This window comes from Pleurodeles waltl, chromosome 12 (genome assembly GCF_031143425.1).
Source record: "Pleurodeles waltl isolate 20211129_DDA chromosome 12, aPleWal1.hap1.20221129, whole genome shotgun sequence".
Taxonomy (NCBI): Eukaryota; Metazoa; Chordata; class Amphibia; order Caudata; family Salamandridae; genus Pleurodeles; species Pleurodeles waltl.
In genome coordinates this window covers 600646173-600667540 of record NC_090451.1, presented here as the reverse complement: position 1 = coordinate 600667540, position 21368 = coordinate 600646173, and the positions used below count along the sequence as shown (strand labels likewise).

Genomic DNA, 21368 nt, shown 5'->3' with positions numbered 1-21368 from the left:
CCTCCCAAAGGAGAGACCCTAAATAGCCCTGAAAGGGGGATTGGTCAGCTAAGCAGGTAAGCACCTATCAGGGGATGGGCCCTGACACCACCTGCTGGCACTGGCCACTCAGATGCTCCCAGAGTTCGCTGCCAACTTAGAATCCAAGATGGCAAAACCCAGGGACCCTCTGGAGGAGCTCTGAGCACCACACCTGGGGTGGTGATGGACAGGGGAGTGGTCACTCCCCTTTCCTTTGTCCAGTTTCGTGCCAGAGCAGGGACTGGGGTACCTGAACTGGTGTAGACTGGATTATGTAAGGAGGGCACCAAATGTGCCCTTCAAAGCATTTCCAGTGGCCTGGGGAAGGAAGCTACCCCTTCCAAACCTATTTCCAAAGGGAGAGGGTGTAACACCCCTCCCCCAAACGAAATTCTTTGTTCTACCTTCCTGGGCTCGAGCTTCTCAAGCAACAGGAGGGCAGAAACCTGTCTGAGAGGTGGCAGCAGCTGGGGCTGCCTGAAAAACCTCAGATGGCTGGAATGGCAAAACTAGGGGTCCTCTAAGGAGCCCCCAGAGTGCATGAAATCATATAACCAATGCTTGCAAAAGCCTTGGGGTATGATTCCAACATGTTTGATACCAAACATACCTATGTTCGGAGTTACCATTATGTAGCTGGGAATAGGGAGTGACCTATTTCCAGTACACGTGTAAAATAGCATCCCTGCACTCCTGAAGTCTGGGAAAATGTTCCTGGAGGTCGTGGGGGCACCTCTGCTAGTGCAGGGGTGCCCTCACACACAGGTACTCTGCACCCTGCCCTCAGGGCTGGAGGGCCTGCTATAGGGGTGACTTATAAGTGACCTGGTGCAGTGTAACTGGCAGTGAAAGGGTGCATGCACCTTTTCACGCAGGCTGCAATGGCAGTCCTGCAGAAGCCTTTGCATGGGCACCCTATGGGTGGCAAAAGAAATGCTGCAGCTCATAGGGATCTCCTGGAACCCCAATGCTCTGGGTACTCAAGTACCATATAATAGGGACTTATAAGGGGGCACCAGTATGCCAATCTTGGGTGAAATACTGAGTTACCAGTATGCAACAACCATAATTTAAGGGAGATAGCATAACTGTTGGGGTCCTGATTAGCAGGATACCAATAGACACACTCAAACACACTGGCAAACAGGCCAAATGTGGGGGTAACCAAGCTAGAAAGAGGCCACTTTCCTACAAGGTAAGCATCCACAATAATGATTTACAAGCTTTTATACATCCACTTTTACATGAATGACTCAAATAGTGAATCAAGAAGTCATTAGCTCATAGTACCTATGCCAACTTATGTACAATATCACAAATTCAAGCCAAGGTACTTTGGCCGATGATATTTCGATCCCCTAGACAAGTAACAGGATCATCCTAAGCCTTTGTTAAGCTTGAGTCAAAAGGGTTACAGAGTGCTTGTAACCAAAACGGCCAAGATAAATCTGAGTCACATCTCATATGAGTGACAAGGCAATCAATGGAGATCTGAATCTCTAATCAAGCGCCAATGCCATAAAGTAGTAGTAGAGTCAAGTAGTGTCACAGTGTAATAGAGTGTCATAGAGTGGAGTGGCAGAGTGTCATGGAGTGGAAAGGCATAAATATGAGTGAACTGGAGTAGAGTGAAGTAAAGTAACGTGAACTTGCATAGAGAAAGTTGGGTAGAGAGCTGTTGAGCATAGTACATTGTTGTATAGTGGAGTGGCATAGAGGGTTGTGCAGTGGCGTTGAGTAGAGTATCGTAGATTGAAGTGGCATAGAGTGGTGTGGAGTGGCATAGAGTGGAGTAAAGTGGAATGGAGTGGCGTATAGGGAGTTGTGTAGGGAGTTAGAGTGGAGAAAGTGTTAGATTTTAATGGAATAGAGTGTCAGAGTCTAGTATCATGGAGTGTAATGTCAGAGTGAAGTGTCAGAGTGGAGTTGGGTGGTCTAGAGTGAAGTGGCATAGAGTACAGTGGTGCAAAGTAGATTGGTGTAGAGTGTGGTGGTATAGAGTGCGTTGGTTTTGAGTAAGGTGGTGTAGAGTGCATTGACGAAGACTGCACTGGTTTAGCGTACAGTGCAGTAGCGTAGAGTGGTGAAGAGTAGAGGGGAGCAGAGTGGAGTGGCACAGCATAGATTGCAGTGGTTCAGAGTGATGCGGTGCATGGTAGAGTGGAGTGGTACAAGGTAGAATAGACTGGTGTAGAGTGCAGTGATGCAGAGTAGAGTGGCATAGAGTGTAGTGGCATATAGTACATTGGTGTAGAGTGCAGTAGAGTGGCATATAGTTGAGCGGTGCAAAGTAGAGTGCCGTGGTGCAGAGCAGAGAGGAGTATAGTTCAGTGGCAGAGTGCCGTGTTGCAGAGCAGAGTGTCATAAAGGGCAGTGGTGTAGAGTAGAGTGGCATAGAATGCATTGGTGTAGAGTGCAGTGATGTAGAGTAATGCAGAGTAGAGAAGAGTGGCTTAGAGTACAGTGGTACAGAGAAGAATAGAGTTGCATAGAGTGCCGTGGCATAGAGTAGATTGCTGCAGAGTACAGTATAGTGGTGAAGAGTAGATTGTTGCAGAGTGGAGCATAGTGATGTAGAGTGCAGTAGCATAGAGCAGTGCAGAGCAGATTGGAGTGGCGCAGGGTACATTGGAGTGGTACAGGGTAGATTAGACTGGCATAGCAAAGAGTGGAATTGCGTAGATTGCAGTGGCATAGAGGAGATGATTTCAAAGTAGAGTAAAGTGCCTACAGTGGAGTGGTGTAGAGTAGAGTAGATTAGAGTGCCGTGGTGCAGAAAAGAGTGCATTGGGACAGAGTACAGTGGCATTGAATGCAGAGTAGAGTGGCGTGGAGTTCAGTGGCAGAGTGTAATGTTGCAGATTAGGTTGTCGCAGAGTACAGTGGTGTATTGTAGAGTGGCATAGAGTGCAGTCGCCTAGAGTGCTGTGGCGCAGAGTACAGTGGCATTGAAAGCCGTGGAATAGAGTGCTGTGGTGCAGAGTAGATTGGCATAGAGTGCAGTGGCATAGAGTGCATTGGTTTTGAGTAAAGTGGTGAAGAGTGCACTGGCAGAGTGCAGGGGTGTAGTGTACAATTAGAGTAGAACAGCATAGATTGCAGTGGCGTTGTGTAGAGTGCTGCAGAGTAGAGTGATGTAGAGTGGAGTGGTACAGCATAGATTGCAGGGGCGTAGAGTAGCACAGAGTGGAGAAAAGTGGTGTAGGGTGCAGTGGCACAGGGTAGATTGTTTCAGAGTAGAGTGAAGAAAAGATAAAGAAAAGTTAATATACTTCAATGTGCTTAAGTATGTAACGATAACAACAACATAAAGAATAACGCTAGGTACAACAGCCCAAAATGTAATATGGCTTCTCCCTGTTAGCCACGCTATAATCAAGCCCTTCATTACCTAGATAAAAAAGCTTTAAGCATAAATCTTAGAAAAATATACCCTTCTAATACCTAAATTGTTGTGGGAAAGGGTAAAATCTGGGTCCAATTTCGACTTCACTGTTTCACCAACTGGTGTGATCTTAGGCAAATACAAATACTGTGTTTCACAGTCTCCTTTCTAGCCTGCAGGCACCAGGCTGAGTGGGACTCTGTTTCCTCTTTAGATCTTCCTCATTGTTCTGCAGCTCCTCTTAAAGGCCTCCTGCAGTGCTCCTCTTCAAGGCGGCAGCAGGTGATGCAGACAGTAATCATCCAAAACTCTTCTCCTCTTCGTGCCCTTTGTTCTTATGAGCACCCTTAATGCCCACAGCTGTGAACAGGCCAAACAAAAAAGGTGGGCCTCCTGACTCACCTTCATTCTGTTACCATCAGATTGGAGGATGGTCCCTACAGGGCTATTAAAAGTAGCGCTTTTGTGCGCTAATGGCCCTCTGAATAATAGATGTAAAAGGGGAAATTATTTTGTCCCTTTGTCCCCCCCCCACCTTCGTCCCCCGTCCTCCAAAATCTGGGGGGGGGATACGTCCCCCGCGTCCCCCACACTTCCTACGCCCATGGATATGTGTGTGTGACGCCGTAGTTACAGACATGGAAGATTAAACACCCTTGGATAAGTGTGTGATGCCATAGTCATGCCCATGGAAAATAAAACACCCTTGGATATGTGTGTGTAACGCCATAGTTACACGCATGGAAAATATATCCAACTCCCTCCAAGCGCTTGGAAAACAAGAGAGCGAGAGAGATCGCTCACTCATTAGGTTGAGTCTCCCAGGCCTTGGGAAGTTCTTCCATCTGTGCTGCACTGATGGCGGGTGTTTGTTGGGGTGGGGGGAGAGAGAGAAGGGCGTAAGGATGAAGAGCTCAAATTAGTTTTTCGGGTGAGTGAGAAGGAGCTCGTGGCTAAGGATGAGTTCTGTGCAGACTCTCTCCGAGGAAGTTTTTCCATCTGTGCCCCATTGGGGGTTAGGGGGTGGAGGGGGTGTTTGTCTCAGGGTTGGGGTCGTGACCATGTGTCTGCAGTGGGGCTCTTCTGTAAATGTTTCACGTAGCAGCGGTTGTGAGGGGGTTTAATGAGCTCAATCATGCAGCAGCCCCCCGCTTTCATTTTCTTTATTTAAGAAGTTGTTTTTAAAAAGCTGTAATGGGTAAAAACATCTCAAGCCCCCTCCTCCGTCGCTTTCATCTCGGGAATTTCTGTGTTATCATTAAAAGAATGGAGAGAGAGAGAGAAGGAGGCTTGAACTGCAAAACGAGAGGCAATACCAGACCAGAGAAAGATCAAAGACGGAGTCAAAGCAGCCCACTCTGATACATTGTGACCAATCACATTAATTGTAGGCCTATTGCAAGCAAACCCTAAAGGAGAGGATGTGGCTTAACAGTCTGAGCTGCTGACCTTGGAGCTAGGTAACCAGGTTCGAGTCTCTGCATTGGTTCAACATCCTGTAATTCTGGGCAAGTCACTTCTCCTTGTGACAACCAAATATGAATGAGTCCTTCTCCAATGTAAGCAGTGCTCATGTAAAGCGCTCCAATACCTTTGGTCGACAGTCACTGCAAAGAAACAGTAACATGCCCAAACAACATACTGCCACTGAGCGTGAAGCAAAAGAAAAAGTAGTGCGCAACAGTAAGGTATATGGCTGATCGTGCAATAATCCATGTAACAGGGTCAGTCTCCAAAGCGATAACAAAACAGCCTCAAGGCGGGACAAAGGCAAACCATTCACCTAACAAACCAAAGGAATTTCGAGAGCCAACCAATGAAAGTGATTGGTTTGGTGAAAGCCCACAGAAATAGATTACAGCATGTCGAGAGACAGTGCATGCATGCTGCCTAGGCTCGACCTAAAAAGCAAGACATATTTGACTTTGCTAATGCTTGTTTTGTGGCCGTAAGGCTCATAATAGGAACATTGTAATACAGCAGTGGTTGTTAAACGGTGGGGCAGATGATGAAGGAATGTGCATATGTAGAGAGTTTGAGGCACTAACAAAAACTGAGGCTGCCTCAGCTACTTCACAATTGCCTCTGATGAGCAACAGTTTTTAGGTCGAGTATAGGCATTCGACCTGGTGTATACTTAAGTATACTTGCACTGTGGGTTAAAGCAATTTAATTTGCTGGTTGCAGTGTCCTTTAAAAATTCTTACTCACTAGTGGTCAGTTCTGCCTTTTTCTCCCTCCTTGTTCTGTTTCAGAGCAGTGACCTACTAATGTATTATTCCACTTTGGTTTCTTTATCGGTTGCTGTGACAGACTATTTTAAAAAAAAAATATTTGGTGGTCCCCTTTCACTGTGCATGTGTGCGTGTTTTAGGATGGCAGCTGCCTATTTTTTTTTGCAGCAGCAGCAGCATTCAGTTCCTCCCATGTTGCTGACATTTGTTTTGGCTTTATTCCAGCACTGTCCTCCTACCTGGCTCCTAAAAGGAGCTTTTTACTAAACAAACACCATATGCCCTAGCATTGCATAACAGAGTTTCTCTCTCGCCAGGGCCCCTTCCCTGCCAGTGCATGACATTGCTCACAGGGCATTGCTTATCTCCTTTATTGAGGCCATACATTTTCTCAGGCTGCTCAACTAAATTCATTAGAGCTTTGTTGAAATGTGAGACAATAAATGCTTTTTTTTTTTAATTTGCTTCTGTATCGAGACTACTTCCCTGTTTTTAGGTTTTCAATATATTAATGGGTTTTCTTTGTTTCATGTCTTTACTTTGGTTTTAGTGTTTTCATCTACAGGTTTATTGTTTTGAGTTTCCCCTTGTGTTTTCTTCGGATTTGTTTTGTTTTCATGCATTTGTGAGTGGTTCTGTTTGCAGGCTGTTTTAATGAGTTGTGTGTCTTCCGCTGTGGGTTTGCCATTAGTTTTGGGAGTACTTCCACTTAAGGGAGTTTCTATAAAACTTTCTTTCGATTTGAGAGCGATTCATCCGTTTTGCTTTTCTTTTCTCAAAGGCTCCTGTAACGAGCCCTTATCTAGCACATGCTTGGGAGCCGAGGGTACCACATATTTGCAGGCTGTGGTAAGACTCCCTCAGAAGTGTCAATGTGTAGATGCAGACATGTCACAGCTTTCTCCGTTCACCATGACACGACCCTCCCTCTCTCTCTCTCCACGCCCCTAGGCACATCCCTTAGCGCCCTCTGCAACAGCCGCCCCCTCTCTTAATGCTCTGTCTTATCTCTTGGTTCTCCTATAGCTCCTTCTAATTGCTAGTTCCTACTCACACACCTCGCCTCTCCCCTCCCGACTCGCCTCTTCCTCTACTTCTCCTCTTGGACCCTGCCTCCTCATCTGTCTGCTTCTCCCCTCTCGCCATTTTTCTCTTCTTCCTCGCTCATCTCTTGCTCTCATCTTTTTTTCCACCACTCCCTGCTGCTCTTACTGCTTCTCCTCCTGACAATCATCTCTCCCCGCCATCCTGTGATTCCTCCACTTCTCCCCTTTTCTAGCTGTTTCTCCCACTCGTCTTTCTCATTCTCCTCTCATTTACCCACTTCACAGACCCATTTACTGATCTTGTTGCATGTTTCCTCTCTTCTCCAGCTCTTAACTGCCTCGTTACCTACATTCTCCTCTTATAATCTTTTCTCCCACTCAAGATATTTTCCTTTCTCCCGCTCCTCCTCCTCTCAAGCCCCCTCTTCCTCTCTTCATTTCTCCTTCCTCCTATTGTCCCTTCATTCCTCTCCCACTCGTTCCTTTTACATTCCCATGCTCTCCCTTTCTCCCCTTCTCTCTGCTCCCATCCTCTCCCCATTGTTCTCTCTATGCCCACCGGTTCTCCATTTATCCTATTTTTCTCTGTCCTCCTCTATTTCCCTCTCCCCCCCTTCTCCCTAGCCCTTCTCCCTTATTTCCTCTTCTTCTTTTTCTCCCATGCCCTCCCCCTCTTCTCTCACTTCTCTTTCTCCTTCTCTCTCCCCTTTCTTTCTCTCCTCCATTTATCCTATTTCTTTCCCTCTCCAAGCTCTGTACGTCCACTCCTGGTCCCGCAGAAATTAAACAGCAATCTGCAAGGAGACAGATCTTAGTTTCGGCCCGGGCTGTCAACAGAACTTTGAAGCGGCCGCCGAGTGGTTTGTGGCCGCCCACATATTATGGGGTTAGTGTGACTCCCCGGCACTTGGCTGTGAGTCGTTGAAATCCTGTTCGCGGAAATACAAATCTACGCGAGATTACTTCTTTCCAAGCTTTGCACCCAACAGAAATAACTGACCCGCGATCTATGCGTAAAATTACTTTTAGTGGAATACGCTGTATCCAGTCACTCTAATTGGCGTTTGGACACAGAGTTCTCCCCTCCTCAACTGCTCAAAAATCACCACAAAGTGCCGCTGTTTCAATGTTGGAGAAACTGTATTCTGAGACATGCCCACATTAATATTTTAATGCTCCACAAGTAGAAGTTTTCTGAAATGAAACCCCAAAAACGAACGTGTTTGAGTTTTAACAAAAAAAAGGCCCATCATTATGCTCCGTAGCATCCTTTTTTCGTGAGTTTGGGGGCGGTGGGGGCTTTAAGCAAGAAGGTGTTTTTGCCAACCTTTTCTCAGGACGTGAATTTTTTAGGACGACATATTACCTACTAAAACCAATATTCCATTTGAAACACATAGCATATCTATCTTGCGAAATAAATTTCACCAGTAAAATAATGCCAATCTTGGCAATTTTATAATCATGTTTTATTTATAATATGCTCTTGTGCACACAGGCTACGAACAAAGGACAAGCGGTAAAAAACGAAAGCAGTTGTGAAAAGCTTCATTCAACCACGCGAGACAGCTGAAATAATTTAACAGTTGACACAAAAATGAAATTCCAAGGAAGCCTTGAAAACTACCACCCGAGGTTTAGATTCATTCTTGTATTCTTTCTTGTCTTCTATTGTTTTATTTTTTCTTTCTTCGGTTTTTTTCTTTTACTTCACTATCCCATGATTCCTTTTCTTCATTTGTATATTTTTCTTTATTCTATTCTTGTCTTCTCATTAGTTGTCTCTTTTCATTCCTTATTTTTCTTTTTCGTTCAGTAGCATTTTAGACTTTTTCATCCTTAATTTCATTTTTCTTCCCCTTCCTTGTTTCCTTCTATTTTCAATTTCTTTAAATGATTATGCCTCTTCTTTCCTTCCAGTCTTCCCTTTCCTTCTTTGCAACTTTTGAGCTTTCTCACTGTCTCCGTCTTTCTCACAGTAAGCCCAACACTGAACCCGATCTCTGCTAGTCATTTTCTAGTGGTACGGTATAGACACCGCCATCACTTTAAACGTCCTCCTCGCTGAGGCACTCATTATTAAGAAGCTGGGCTCACTTCGGGTCAGTTAATGACAGAAAGAGAACGTGAAAGTACATCACTATTGGAATGTATTGAAAATCTTAAATCTGGGCAAAGACTGCCGCACATTCATGAAACACAGGACAAAAGGTATAACAACATTCTGTATATAGCACATCACCAAATGCTTATTAGAATACTTTTTGGAAAGAAAAGTTTATCATCACTGTATTGCATAACAGAGATGCCTTTAATACAAAATAAAGAACATACAATCAACTTGCAATTTATGGTCGGGTGTGAGAACCATATTGACCCTCTTAAGGCGCATGGTTTAGTCTCAGACCCTGCAATGGCATAAACTGAAAATGGCAACTTAAGAGGAAGGGGTGCTGAAGCACCTCAAAGTGGACTTTTTTGTATTTTTACTTTTCATTTTAAGTACAATGCTTAAAGTGGGCTTCGAAAAATAATTAAATAAATACAGCCAGCACAATGTATATAGAAGACAGCTTTGACTCCATCATGCCTTCTAAACGGTGAACATGAGAGCCGCTCAAGAGAGTGCATAACCCACTGCAGTGCAGACTCACTTGGGACCACAGCACAGTAAAATGGCAATGGTGCAAAACAAAGGCACTACTTTTTGCATCGTTCTACTGCTTTGGTAAGGGAGGTTGTGGGAAAATGCATTTGCACGACGGCAACGAACCGATATCATAATGTTGGTGGAACTGGGTTTGAGGTAAACCATCTTATTTGATTATATTGTTCATACCTTCTTTTCTTTTTTTTATTTCCCCACCATCTGTGTTTCAGTTCTACCTTTTATTATTTGACACTTTTTTTTCTCCATATTTTGCTTTCCTTTTTGCTCCTTCCTTTTTCAATTTTTCTCAATAATAACTCGTTGCTTCTATGGCGCCTTATATACCTAAAAGCACTTTAAGTAAAACGTTTTAATATCACCCAGCTCATTGGTACTCATGTTAGCATCCTCACAAGGACGAAAGACTAAGTGAACACACCAGGATTCCAACTCATTGCCTTCAGGTGGCATATATTTCTGCAGTAGATTAATTAGTCTACTACCTGTCTTTCCAGCTTTTATTATATCTCTCTAATCTGTTTATTTCTTTCATTCCCTTTATCTTTCTTACTTTCACTCTTTTCATATTCGTATCATCTTTTTTCGTTCACTCTTTGTTTCATTCTTTCTTGTAATTTCGTTTTCACTTTCTTTTACTTTGTGGTCTGCTCTTTTTCCCTTTATTCCAAAAACTAGTTTTTTCCCCTTTCTTTAGCTCTTTCTTCCACCTTTCCTACCGCACACTCAGGAAGGGCTCACAGGCCTTCTTCAGAGTAATCAGGCTTGGCAGGTGTGTGCACATTCTTCGGTAATGACTCAGCAACTTTAAAAAAATTACTTTACAAGTCAGATTGTGAAGATTTGTAAATCAGGATGCACACAGCAGCAGTAAAAGGAGCGACTAGAGTACAGCAACACTTTTGTTTTTTGAAGAGACAATGAGGAAAGGGTTTTGCGAATTGCAGTCCGACCTTGTTAGTTAAGGGACATAAGGATTTGAGGGGGCTGGACACATTTGGGAACCTTCTACAATACTTCACATGTACTCAACTGGTGCAGAGAACAACAGATTCATGTTTCCTTGGTGCTCATTCCTCTTGACTAGAAATCAGTATAGCACACTACATTTCCAATGATCCTCTGACCCACATACCCATGTTCTATTGGTGCTCATAAACTTCACATGTCCGGTTGGCTCTGTGGGCCACCAGGCATGATCTATTAGTGTTCAGAACCACAGCAACATGTTCATCTGGCACTCTGAATCACACAGGCATGTTGTGCTGCTGATCATCATAACTGCATGTTACCTGCATCCGTACTCGGAACCTCACACCTATGTTTTATTGCCGCAAACCATGCACTCCTGGTCCACTGGCTCTCAGTACTCTACACCAAAGGCCCAAGTGTCTTCAGAATCTCGCACCCTGCTTCCATCGTTGTGCCATGGAGTAGACCTTCCAAAGATTACCTTCTGCTTTTGGCCTGGCCTCTTTCGCTGGATGCCTCAGTGCACAGTCTCTAGTGAGCGTACACGAAATATCACCAGAACAATTACATTTTGCACCTAAATATGGTGGGGTGGTGGCTTTACCATATTCTGAACTCTAATTGGAGACAAACTGCATTTTACAAGAAGTAAATAACGTGCTGGTAGAGGTTATGCAATTAAATAAATGTTGCATATGTAAGAAATAGGAAACATTTTCAACCCAATTTGTTAAATAAATACGATTTGAAATATGTTTGCAATAAAAGGGTAGTATATAAAGAACTATGAAACAACAGTGGATAACCCAAGTCTAAGGCCCTGGTATTCACCCACCAGGTCAGTTATCCATCTGACACGTGCTGGTTTATGTGGCAACCTCACTGGTAACACGTGCTGGCATGTCATTGGTTTATGTGGCAACTTCATTGGTTTAAATTGTATTAAATGTTTCATTCTACAAATTTTATGTTTATTCATGAAGGAACAGAAATGTACTACACAGACTAAAACATTTTCGTTGTACTAGTGATTTCTGTGTATGTTCTGAGTCCCCACCACATCTTGTTATTTATATAAAGAACTGTGTCTTTATTATCAATCCCTTACCTACTAGTAGGTTTTGTGGCATCGGCACTGATTGTGAGCTTTGTCATTAACCATTTATTAAACTAATTATGACTAATGCATTTTTCGGAGCAAGAACTTGTTTGACTGGGGCACGGAAGAGCTGGGTTCTGACGAAGCTTCTCTAAGATGCGGTTATATTCTCGTGAATGCCAAATACAGTATAATTAAAGACTCCTATCTGTTTCTGAGATGGCAAACGCCATGCAGAATGGTAAGAGGACCTACAAAGAATGATTGGACATTCTTTCTGGAAAAGTGTACGATCAATTTCTATAAGGCATAAATAGGAAAATAATATGATTATAAGGAATAAATAGGATTTTTTTAAATTAAAAAACGGGTTCATCACTCCTACTGCAGCTGTGCAAATCTCAACAGTAGTTTGGCTGAACATCGCTAATATCTGCGGGACACTGGAATTCTTACCCACATAGGGAATGTCTAACTCTAGAGCCAGAGGTAAGAAGCATTTTTGCAGTCACAAACTGCCCGGTTTGCATAAACAGGCCATTTGCAATCACAAAAATAAATTTTCCAGTGTACAAACCTCAAATTACGATGCAGTAACAAGTTAATGAAATGCAGTTTGAGTTTGCAACCAAATACCGGTTTTGTATTTGGAAGGGGTGTGATTACAGCTTCTTTCCAAATAAAGAATCAAAGTGGTATTAGTGTTTTGCAACGGAATACTGGTCGCAAAACATTCAACTTTTACCATCCTATCAAAAGAGGTGGTAAGCCATTCGCAAATGGGAAGGGGTCCCTAGGGGACCCCTTTTCCTTTCTAAATGTTGACCAAAACATCTTTTTTTTTTTTTTTTTTTTAAGTAGGCAATGGTCCCAAGGACCACTGCCTATTCTTGAAAAGCAAAACTTACACTTTTCATTTTTTTAAATGCATCCTGTTTTCCTTTAAGGAAAAAGGGTTGTGCTAAAAGGTGCTTTATTAAAAAGCAATCAGAGACATGGTGACCAGTCGAATTGCGACCAACCAGGAATCAGTCATTTGTGTACTTAGATCCATTTTCAAGTTAACACACAGGTGGCAAAAATACTGGTCGCAATTTGTGACCAATATTTTTGTGACCACTTCATATTACACCTGGCCCCTAGTTTGATATTTGGCATGAGAAACACCTGAGATATAAACACCTGAATTATAGCAACTGGATAACCTACTGCCTAACAGGTATGCAGGACTGTAGCCTTCTTTGATGTTGAGCCATCGTTTTTAGGTTGAGCGTGCAAGCGCTCCGACATGTTGTAATCTCTGTGGGCTTTTAACCATGCCCACTGCACGCTCATAACCGTCATTCATTCATGGGCTTGCCTTTCAAAAATCCTTTGTTATCATTGGTAAATGCTTTACGTTTGTCCTTCTTTGGGGCAGTTTTGTTACTGGGTTGGCCAGCGACACTGTTACATGGATAGTTACACTTTTGTCGATATGTTTGATTGCGCGCAAACTTCTTTTTCCTTTTGTGTCTCTCCTTCGCGCTCATGGAGGCCGTGGCCATTTGAGTCGGCTTACTTATGTCAACTGTTTTAATTTTCATTTTCAAATCATGTCGCAAGAAAAGTCAAGTTAGGAATTTACAACTTTAACTCAAGCAAACGCGAGACCCATTGCATTGTAAATGCCTGTTTAATTGTGTGTTTTGGAAAGGAAACTATGTCACAATAAAGCATAGTCATAATTTTGTCACAATTCTTGTCCCATAAGCCTTCTCCTCCCTTAATGGCCCCTGAATATGCTTTCCCCAATTAGAGTGTTTTGTATTTCAAATATTGTATTTAGAGCCAGAAAAGAAAAAAAAGTAACCCAGTGCATAATTGTGGACCACGCCCCAAATTATCTTTGAAATTATTCCTTTGTTTGTAGTACTTCAAATTCTCTCTCTCTATATATATATATATATATATATATATAAAATTTGTGTGTTTTTACATTTCTTGGCAGAAACAGAAACGTACTGCAATGTTTTAACTTACTCACAACTTTTAACACTTTACATACACATTGTGAGAGAAGGTTTGTAAAGTAAATACCAGTAAAGTACTAAATAATAAACATGTTTTATTTAAGTTATTATTACTATTCTAGTTGCGCAAAACTCATTTTGAAAGCAAGGGTCAACAAAGTTTCTATCAAACTTCTGAACGCCAGAATGTTACTGCTAAGGTCTGTAACTACCGGCAATGGCCCACTATGAAGGGAAACAAAGATGTCTAGGTCAAAACGGCGTGATCATGTAAGTGATCGAATGCGGACAAACCACTATGGTATCACAAAGGTATAGGGTAGATGTTGAGAAACGAACACTGAGTAACTGATGTGTCACACTGACTAATGATAACATTTTACATTTGAAGGATCCCAAATTACCAGAGTCAAAGTGGTTTGCTGATCTTCTATGCGGTTGTATTTCATTTTTTAAGAGCTGAATCACACTGTTAAGGCGCCAGCAGGGCTGCCGAATGACTGCCTGGAGTAAGCCAATTTCCTTTCATGCCGAGCTTAAGGCCTTTACTAGGAACTGTTCTTTGTCTAGAAACCGTCAACATATTAAAGGAGTTTTTGACAACTAATAAATTTACTTTTTATGGCAATAAATAGTACCGCTGCACCTAATGTTCAGCCAATAAAATATGTTGTGTATATGGATTGTCTCATATGGTCATATTTACCACATGTCAAACTCATACTCATCAGAGAAACACTCCTTTGACTATCCCCGATTGAAAATTACAAGGTATTTATTCATGAACCGTTCAAAGATCACCCCTTTCTTTGCCCACTTCACAATCACTTTCAGGTTACTTCTGCTTTCAAGAGGCTACTCCTTTCTAACAGTTGTTGTTTTTCTATAAAACATTATTGGGTTTTGCACAAAAACTAAACATGGCAATCTTAATAAGACTTCTCTTGTTTGCCCTTCGACTTAGTTCAATACAAACACCAATGTATTTTAACTTAAGATTCGTGTTTTCTCCCTCCACTAACCCTTCCTATGCTGTAAATAATAATTAGTGCTGCTCAAGGGACGCCATGTCTATTTAAATGGCAGCCCCCAGGTTTCATAAACCATTTATAATTGGCCTAGTACTATTCGTGCTCCTTATCTTTGAATCAATAGTGGGAGTAGCACAGTATTCCCATCTTGCTGAGACCTTTCTTTTGGCTAGTATAAGGCCTACTCGAAATGCCTTTGTTTTTGACGTTGCTTAATAATGTTATTTGTTTTCACTTTATAGACTCCTTGTAGCTCCTTTTGGTTGTATAGCCTAAACGACTTTAGGTTTAAGAAGGCTGCCTTTTGTCTATGGGGTCCGATGGCCCACGAAATTATTTGTTCTGTCAGGTAAATGATACAGCTTTGGAGATCAGAAGTTTCATACACTTCTGATGCTCATCATGGGCGGCACTGGCTTCCAGTGGTGCTGTTGATTTGGATCATGTTTATATTACACATGTGGTCCGCTCTTCTGAACAAATTATGATTGCTAGAAACCACTTTAGGGCTCAATCATGCTTTTTCTTATCTTACGGTCTCGTGATCCAAGTGGCCAGCCATTCTAGAAACTAGACATGAGCAGGCTTGGTAAAGTTCTGTCATCAGAAATTCTGGGTCTTCAGTATAAATTTCAGATGCAAACTTCCACTACTTTTAAGACAAATTGGTAGAAAAACACTGAATTATTCCTGTGAAATCCTGAACCCTGCTAGAATATTTATTCCAAGACATCCATTGTAATGACCTAGATCAGTGTTCGATGACTGACCTGTAAAGTAAGAAACAATAAATTAGAACTGGCAAAGAAGGAAGAGACAAGGCCAGTGGGAGAATAGTCAACCTTGATCATAATTGTAGTGTGATCATACAGAGCCAAATTCCAGGGTTCAAGGAATGTATATTAAAGAATGCATTAAGAAGTAGCGTCTGCAAGTAAAAGGTGTAGTCAGGGAAATATCACAATACATTGAACCTAACTTGCTGAGGTAAGTGAAAACTGTACCTATCGATACCCAGCAAGTACTCTGAACTTAAACAACTTGCAATGAGGTTCCTCAGACATTCAAATGTTAATGCCATTTGTGTGGTGCTATGAAATGTAATTAGACGCCTTGAATTTTTTGAGATTGTCACAGGAAGATATCTTCTATTTATGACTGCAAACTGGGGTCCTAGGCGCTAAGCTGATGAAAGAGGAAACCATTGTATATACAGATTATGCAGAATGTGGATTTCTTATTATAATTTGGACCATTCATCTTGTACTAGTAAAACTCAGTTTGTGTGCAGCTAGTGACAATATATTGTCAAGTTCACTGTTAAATTAATGCCCATGCAGGGGCTTTTGTGTAAATAATGATCACATTCTGAAATTTGTCGTGGTTATTTACTGGACTACAGCAACTGACAAGAACAATTTTGTAGAAGGAACAAATATCTAAAGAGAAGAATTCAAGGCCAAAAGACAATCCAGATAACATGGATATAAAACATTTGAATCTGAGCTAGGGAAATGTAATCTGGTGCTTCTGTGAAAAGCTCCAAAGCCTTTGGCAGAGTTTGTGGTATTGGTATCTGTTAGAAATTGGGTTGTTGGTTGACTGCGGTAGGAGCCCTGGTCAAGCAGCAACCACAATCCTAGCCAGGGTAAGGTATAGGCAAACCCTAAATTAACCTTTGCTCACCCACTGATGGCTTAACACCAGACTTAACTTGGAGGCAATGTGCAAAGTATTTGTGCAATACTTCAAAACAGTAAAACAGTGAAAACTAGAGACAAAAAAAATCCACACCAAGTTAGAAAACTAGAGTAGATTTTACAAAAAAAAAGACCAAAACAACAAAAATCCAATTCATAGAACAAGAGATACTGAATTTTGCATATTTAAGTAAAAATAGTACCAAGAGGCACAAAGCGCTATTTGGGCTATCTAGTTGGGCTGGACCAGGACAAAGTCACAAGTTCAAGCCTACTGCGATGGAGTGCGGGCCGCTACAGGTGTCCCCAGTTGGGCCCAATGAACAAAGTACGTTAAATCTTCATTACAGAGCATTTTGTGGATCTGCGTCGAAGATGTATCGCGCAGCAAAGGCTGCAATGCAAGGTCCTTTTGCGGCAACGTCAAGGATCCTGTTGACGGGTCTTGCGATGGAAAGACCGGTGTGCAGGGAGCACTGCGCAGTTGAGGTGATGCATCTGTTTCCATGTGCGGTGAGGCTGAAATGCGGAGTTTCTGCGGTGTCATCGAGGTTGCATAAATGGGAGATGTAAGGCACTTGTGCTAGGAAAAGCATTGCGCAGCGGCGGTTCCAAAGGCAAAGCAGCAAATCCAAGATGTGGGGGCGATGGGAGTCTTTTGCGATGAGTCCAAACCACACAGCAACGGCAATGCCTCTGTTCTGCTTGAGAACGCACCGCTCTGCAGAGAAGATGGGTCGGTTCTGCTCAGGGATGCGTTGCTCAGCAGAGAAGATGTGTTGGTTCTGCTGATGGACACCTTAGCTCCACTTCCAAGGGTCCTGGACTGGGGTGGCACCACTTGCCAGGACTCACAGATGGCAGAGTCCAGGTGCAGAAGCAGGGTAGTTGGAAATCTTTTACGTCCTTGGGACTTCAGATCAGGAGGCAAGCTAACTAGCCCTTGGGGTCACTGAGTTCAAGTGATGCAGGTCCAGACCTTCTTACCCAGACAGAGGGCAAAAGGGCAGCACAACACAGCAAACCAGCGATCCACCAGAAAGCACTACAGCAGAGTGACAGTTCTTTAGCAGCACAGTAGTCCTTCCTGGCAGAGTATCCACAGGTCCAGAAATGTACTTAGGTGGTGTCTGAGGTCTAGTACTTAGCCCAGTGAGGCCTTTGAAGTGGGGGAGACTATTCAGGTGTGAGGTTGGGTCAAGCTTCTCTCTCCCATCCTACTAGGATGGCCTATCAATTCACACCTAAGCTCCCCTTGTGTGAGGCTGTCTTTGGAGACTACACAAACCACAGCTGTCACCAACTTCAGATATGTGGATCAGAGACAGGCAGCAGGCACAAAATGTCTAACATAAGAAAATGCCAACTTTGTAAACGTGGCATTTTCAGAATTGCAGTTAAAAATCCGACTTCACTACAAGTTTGTTTTTTTATATCATGATTTTGAGACACCAAACTTGAAAGAATTATCTCTTCCCGTTTGAAAATTACGCTTATAAATTATAATAAGGCAACTCCAACATTATCCTATGGGAGAACTAGGCCTTGCAGCAGTGAAAAACGAATTTAAGAGTTTTTAACAGTACATGTTCTGCTTTTCAAATGCATTGTACCCTGCCCTCTGAGCTGTCCAATGTCTTCCCTAAAGGTGACATATGCATTAAAAAGTAATGTTTGGGTCTGGCAAACGGGTTATTTCCAGGACAAAATGGCAATTCAAAACCGCACACACAGGTTCTGCAATGGCAGGCATAAGACAGGGTTGAAAGGGCTACTTAAGAGGCTGACACAGTCAGTGCAGCAGGCCCTGCAATAGCATTTATTTTACAGGCTCTGGGCATATGTAGTGCACTTTATTATAACTTGTAACTATAAGTAAATTAAACATGCCAATTGTGGATAAGCCAATCCTACCATACTTAGAACAGACAGCACAAGCACTTTGAGACTGATTAGCAGTGGTAAACTGCACAGAGTCCTAAGGGCAACAAAAACAAATTCAGCAAAAATAGGAGGAGGAAGGCAAAATGTTTGAGGATGACACTGCAGAAAGAGCCAGGTCCAACAGTATCTATCTATCAGATTGTAGTCATAGGATAGACACAGCAATGCCCCATGATTGCCCTACGCTTCTCAAAAGTGGCTGGGATATGCCCAGACTAAGGAATTTAGTGGTGGAGGCCATGCCAAGGGAGCATCTCCCGGTCTGGTCAGGAGTAATGTGATAGATGAATGCAGGGAAGGTACCATGTCTATTTAGGGGACTCTGGGACTTTCTCAAGCATAAATTTGGCTAGTGTGATTGGGCCTGACAGTGAAGGCCGTATTTATCTGCGGGCACCTGGTAAGGGGCCTTCTTTCTCCAGGGATTAAATAGAGGAAACCTGTCTGCCGACTTCTGAGAATGTGAGGAGTAAAGATTGGGTGCACCAGGAAACATCTGTCGCAGAGGAGACTTACAAAAGGCCCTGTTTGGTATAGGGACAGGACAGACATGCTGCCGAAGAGGAACAGGCAACAGTCAGGACCAAGGACAGGTACTTGCAGGCTACTGCAATGACCTTGAATGTTGTATTGGAAGGAAGCCCTCCGTGGAAGAGCCTTGTTACATCACAGGCCATAGGCCCTCATGATCAGATAAAATGATGACAAAGACTGTCAGTTTGGTTAGTTTACAGGCCTTGAACATGTGCCCCCGGGCCCTTTTATTAGCAGGGTCACTGACTGGTGATGCCTGTTTTGATGGGTATTAGGACTGCCCCCAGGAAGGAGGCTGCTACATGACCTGGCCAGCAGGACACTACAAGCCTGTGCCACAGAATAAGTTAGTGGGTAGGTGACTCGGTCAACTGTAAAACGAAGGGTGAAGACGCTCACCCAGGTTACTGATATCCATTCCTGGGCTGAAAAGGAAAGCTTGCCTGGAAGGAAAAGGGAAACATTACACCAGAAGTGAATGGTCACCTGAAGGGCTGGAAGCTGACGATTGCCCGGAAGTCATAAGGTATGGTTATGCCAGCAGTGAAGGGTCGCCAGGCAGGGCTGTAAGCAGGTGCTTGCCCGAAAGAACACAGAAAGGGTTACATCTAAGGTGAAGGGTCACCTGGGAGAAATGAAGACATGCGCTTGCCTTGGGAGATAATAAGAAGACGGGACGGGAGACTAAAAGTCTCGAACGTGGAGAAATTTTGAAGGGACGAGGTAAAATAATACTAAGCACTAAATACAGGGCACAGTGCTCACGAGTATGGTATGGAGGGTACAGGTTCACTGAAAAAAAGGAAGGAAATTGCTGGTAAAACATATTTTGTAAAGTTGGAAATAACATACTAAAAAGCAGCGTTAATTCTTCCAAAAAAGTAAAACGGTGTGGTCCGAGATTGTGTGATCCGGGAAGGCGACATCGTGTGGGATGCAGCTGCTAAAATCTACTCCCTTACTCTTAAAAGTAAGATTAATCTAAAACTGGCATGTGACAATTTATGGTTTGAACTCAAACGGATTACGGGACACGTCAGCACTCTCTTCGGAGCTTGACTTTTCCACACTTTTCTGCCTTGTCCATTTTCTGAAATGACAACAATAGCAACTGCTCATCCCGCAATTCTTTCACAGGCAGCACTCTCCATTCAACATCTCTCTCAAAAAAAGGGAAAGAAAGACGTAGGAGAAGCAGTTTCTGCCCACTGCGGGTCCAGATTTGCGCAGAAAAGTAAGGAACACTGAGGTACCTTTCCTTCGCAAGCAGTGTAGCTTAAAGTACTATGAGGCACCCCTCATCAACTGTTTCTCACTCCTCTTCACTGCGGGAGAGTAGGGTTCAGCTTGTCAATATGTTTTTTAATCGCCCTCAGGCATATTCACTTCCAACAGCCATATTACAGTGATATGAATCGAGCAATAAAAAGAACAAATAGACTACTCAAGAACGGGAGCTCAGCAATTGCAGATTCTACTGTCAGCGCAGTATTAATAAGGTGTCACAGTTTCCTTAAGAACACTGGGATGACTATTCCCAATGTTATGTACAAAATACCCCATTCCAACATGGCCGCCATGCTGACCAGTCTCTGCCAGGGTGCACCGTCAAAGACTAGAAACCCTCTCATGTCGATAGGGAGGTACTGCTACCTTTTCTATTACACTGTTTCCTCACCTTGATGAGAGCCTGGTATTCTTCTTTCAGCCGCTGAACCCAAAGTTCTTTATCCCGCGGCCCCGCGTTTGTTTTCAACAGGGGTATCTCAGAAACAGCTCGCTTAGTTGCATCATCTGCCATCTTTAAAGAGGGAAAGACATGTACCGGAAATTACCTTCTTCATGTGTAATGTGAAAGGATGTGTCGCCATCTTTACTAATGGCAGCAGAAAACGTATCTTGGGTGATGTGGTTCTGGTTATAAACGTCAGCCAGGAGGTTTTTTTTTATAAGTAGGCAAGGTCCCCATCTTCAATCACATAGAAGTACCACTAAGTCCCCTTTTAACCCGAGCGAGCGGGAGAGAGCAACGTTCGCATTTCCCCTTACATCTAATCATTTAAGCTTTATATAACATATCCCTTTAATTAAAAAATGTTCATGTTAAGCATTTTAAAGCACACTTCCCTTTAATATTGGCAAAAAGATAGATTTTACAGCGTTTATAGAAAGACCTCGAGTTTTCATTTAAATATGTCGATATTTGACTAACTAAACCGAGATTACCCAATGAGTCCGTTTCAAATGGCACTCTTGCTCGTTCTGACAGTTGTAGTCCTGTTTTACTTTAGTTGATCCATGGAATTAAGACAGCTGAGAAAAGATTTGTAAACGAAAAAGTCTTGGGCTTCTTGACTTATACGTTTTTTTGTACATGGATTCTATGTCAGGACTGTCGTGTCGACAGGCATGAAAACCTTTGGGGCAATGTCGCGTCCACGCTTTCTTGCTAGCGCTGCAAATAATGCATTTAACACTGCGTATTAGTGTTTCCGGTGATGGCGCAGCAGTCGTGGTCACCCTTACTTCGTGTCTTACTATTCTGACGCCTCCTGATTGCCACGCCTTATTTATTACATTTTCACACGTGACCCACGGGCAACAACATAATCACACACAAGGAGGGGTTGCGTCTGCAGCACCCTTCGTGGCATGAATAACATGGTAGTGTTCCCATCAACGTTTCGTCACGGGTGAGACACTACATCCGTCCCAAAATCAC

At 43.0% G+C, this 21368-nt stretch overlaps 1 protein-coding gene across 2 annotated transcripts in view; it reads right to left on the bottom strand.

Annotated features, from left to right (window-relative positions):
* The window catches only part of UFC1 (ubiquitin-fold modifier conjugating enzyme 1), a 93119-nt gene extending 72642 nt beyond the window's left edge, over positions 1-20477 (bottom strand). The window contains exon 1 of one of the 2 annotated variants that reach the window (XM_069217820.1): positions 20325-20477. In XM_069217820.1, coding sequence (XP_069073921.1) covers positions 20325-20447 — 123 coding nt within the window. In that variant the 5' untranslated portion in view covers positions 20448-20477. The remainder of the gene's footprint in view (positions 1-20324) is intronic. The other variant, XM_069217821.1, reaches the window with a different exon arrangement.
* Positions 20478-21368: the final 891 nt, after the last annotated feature.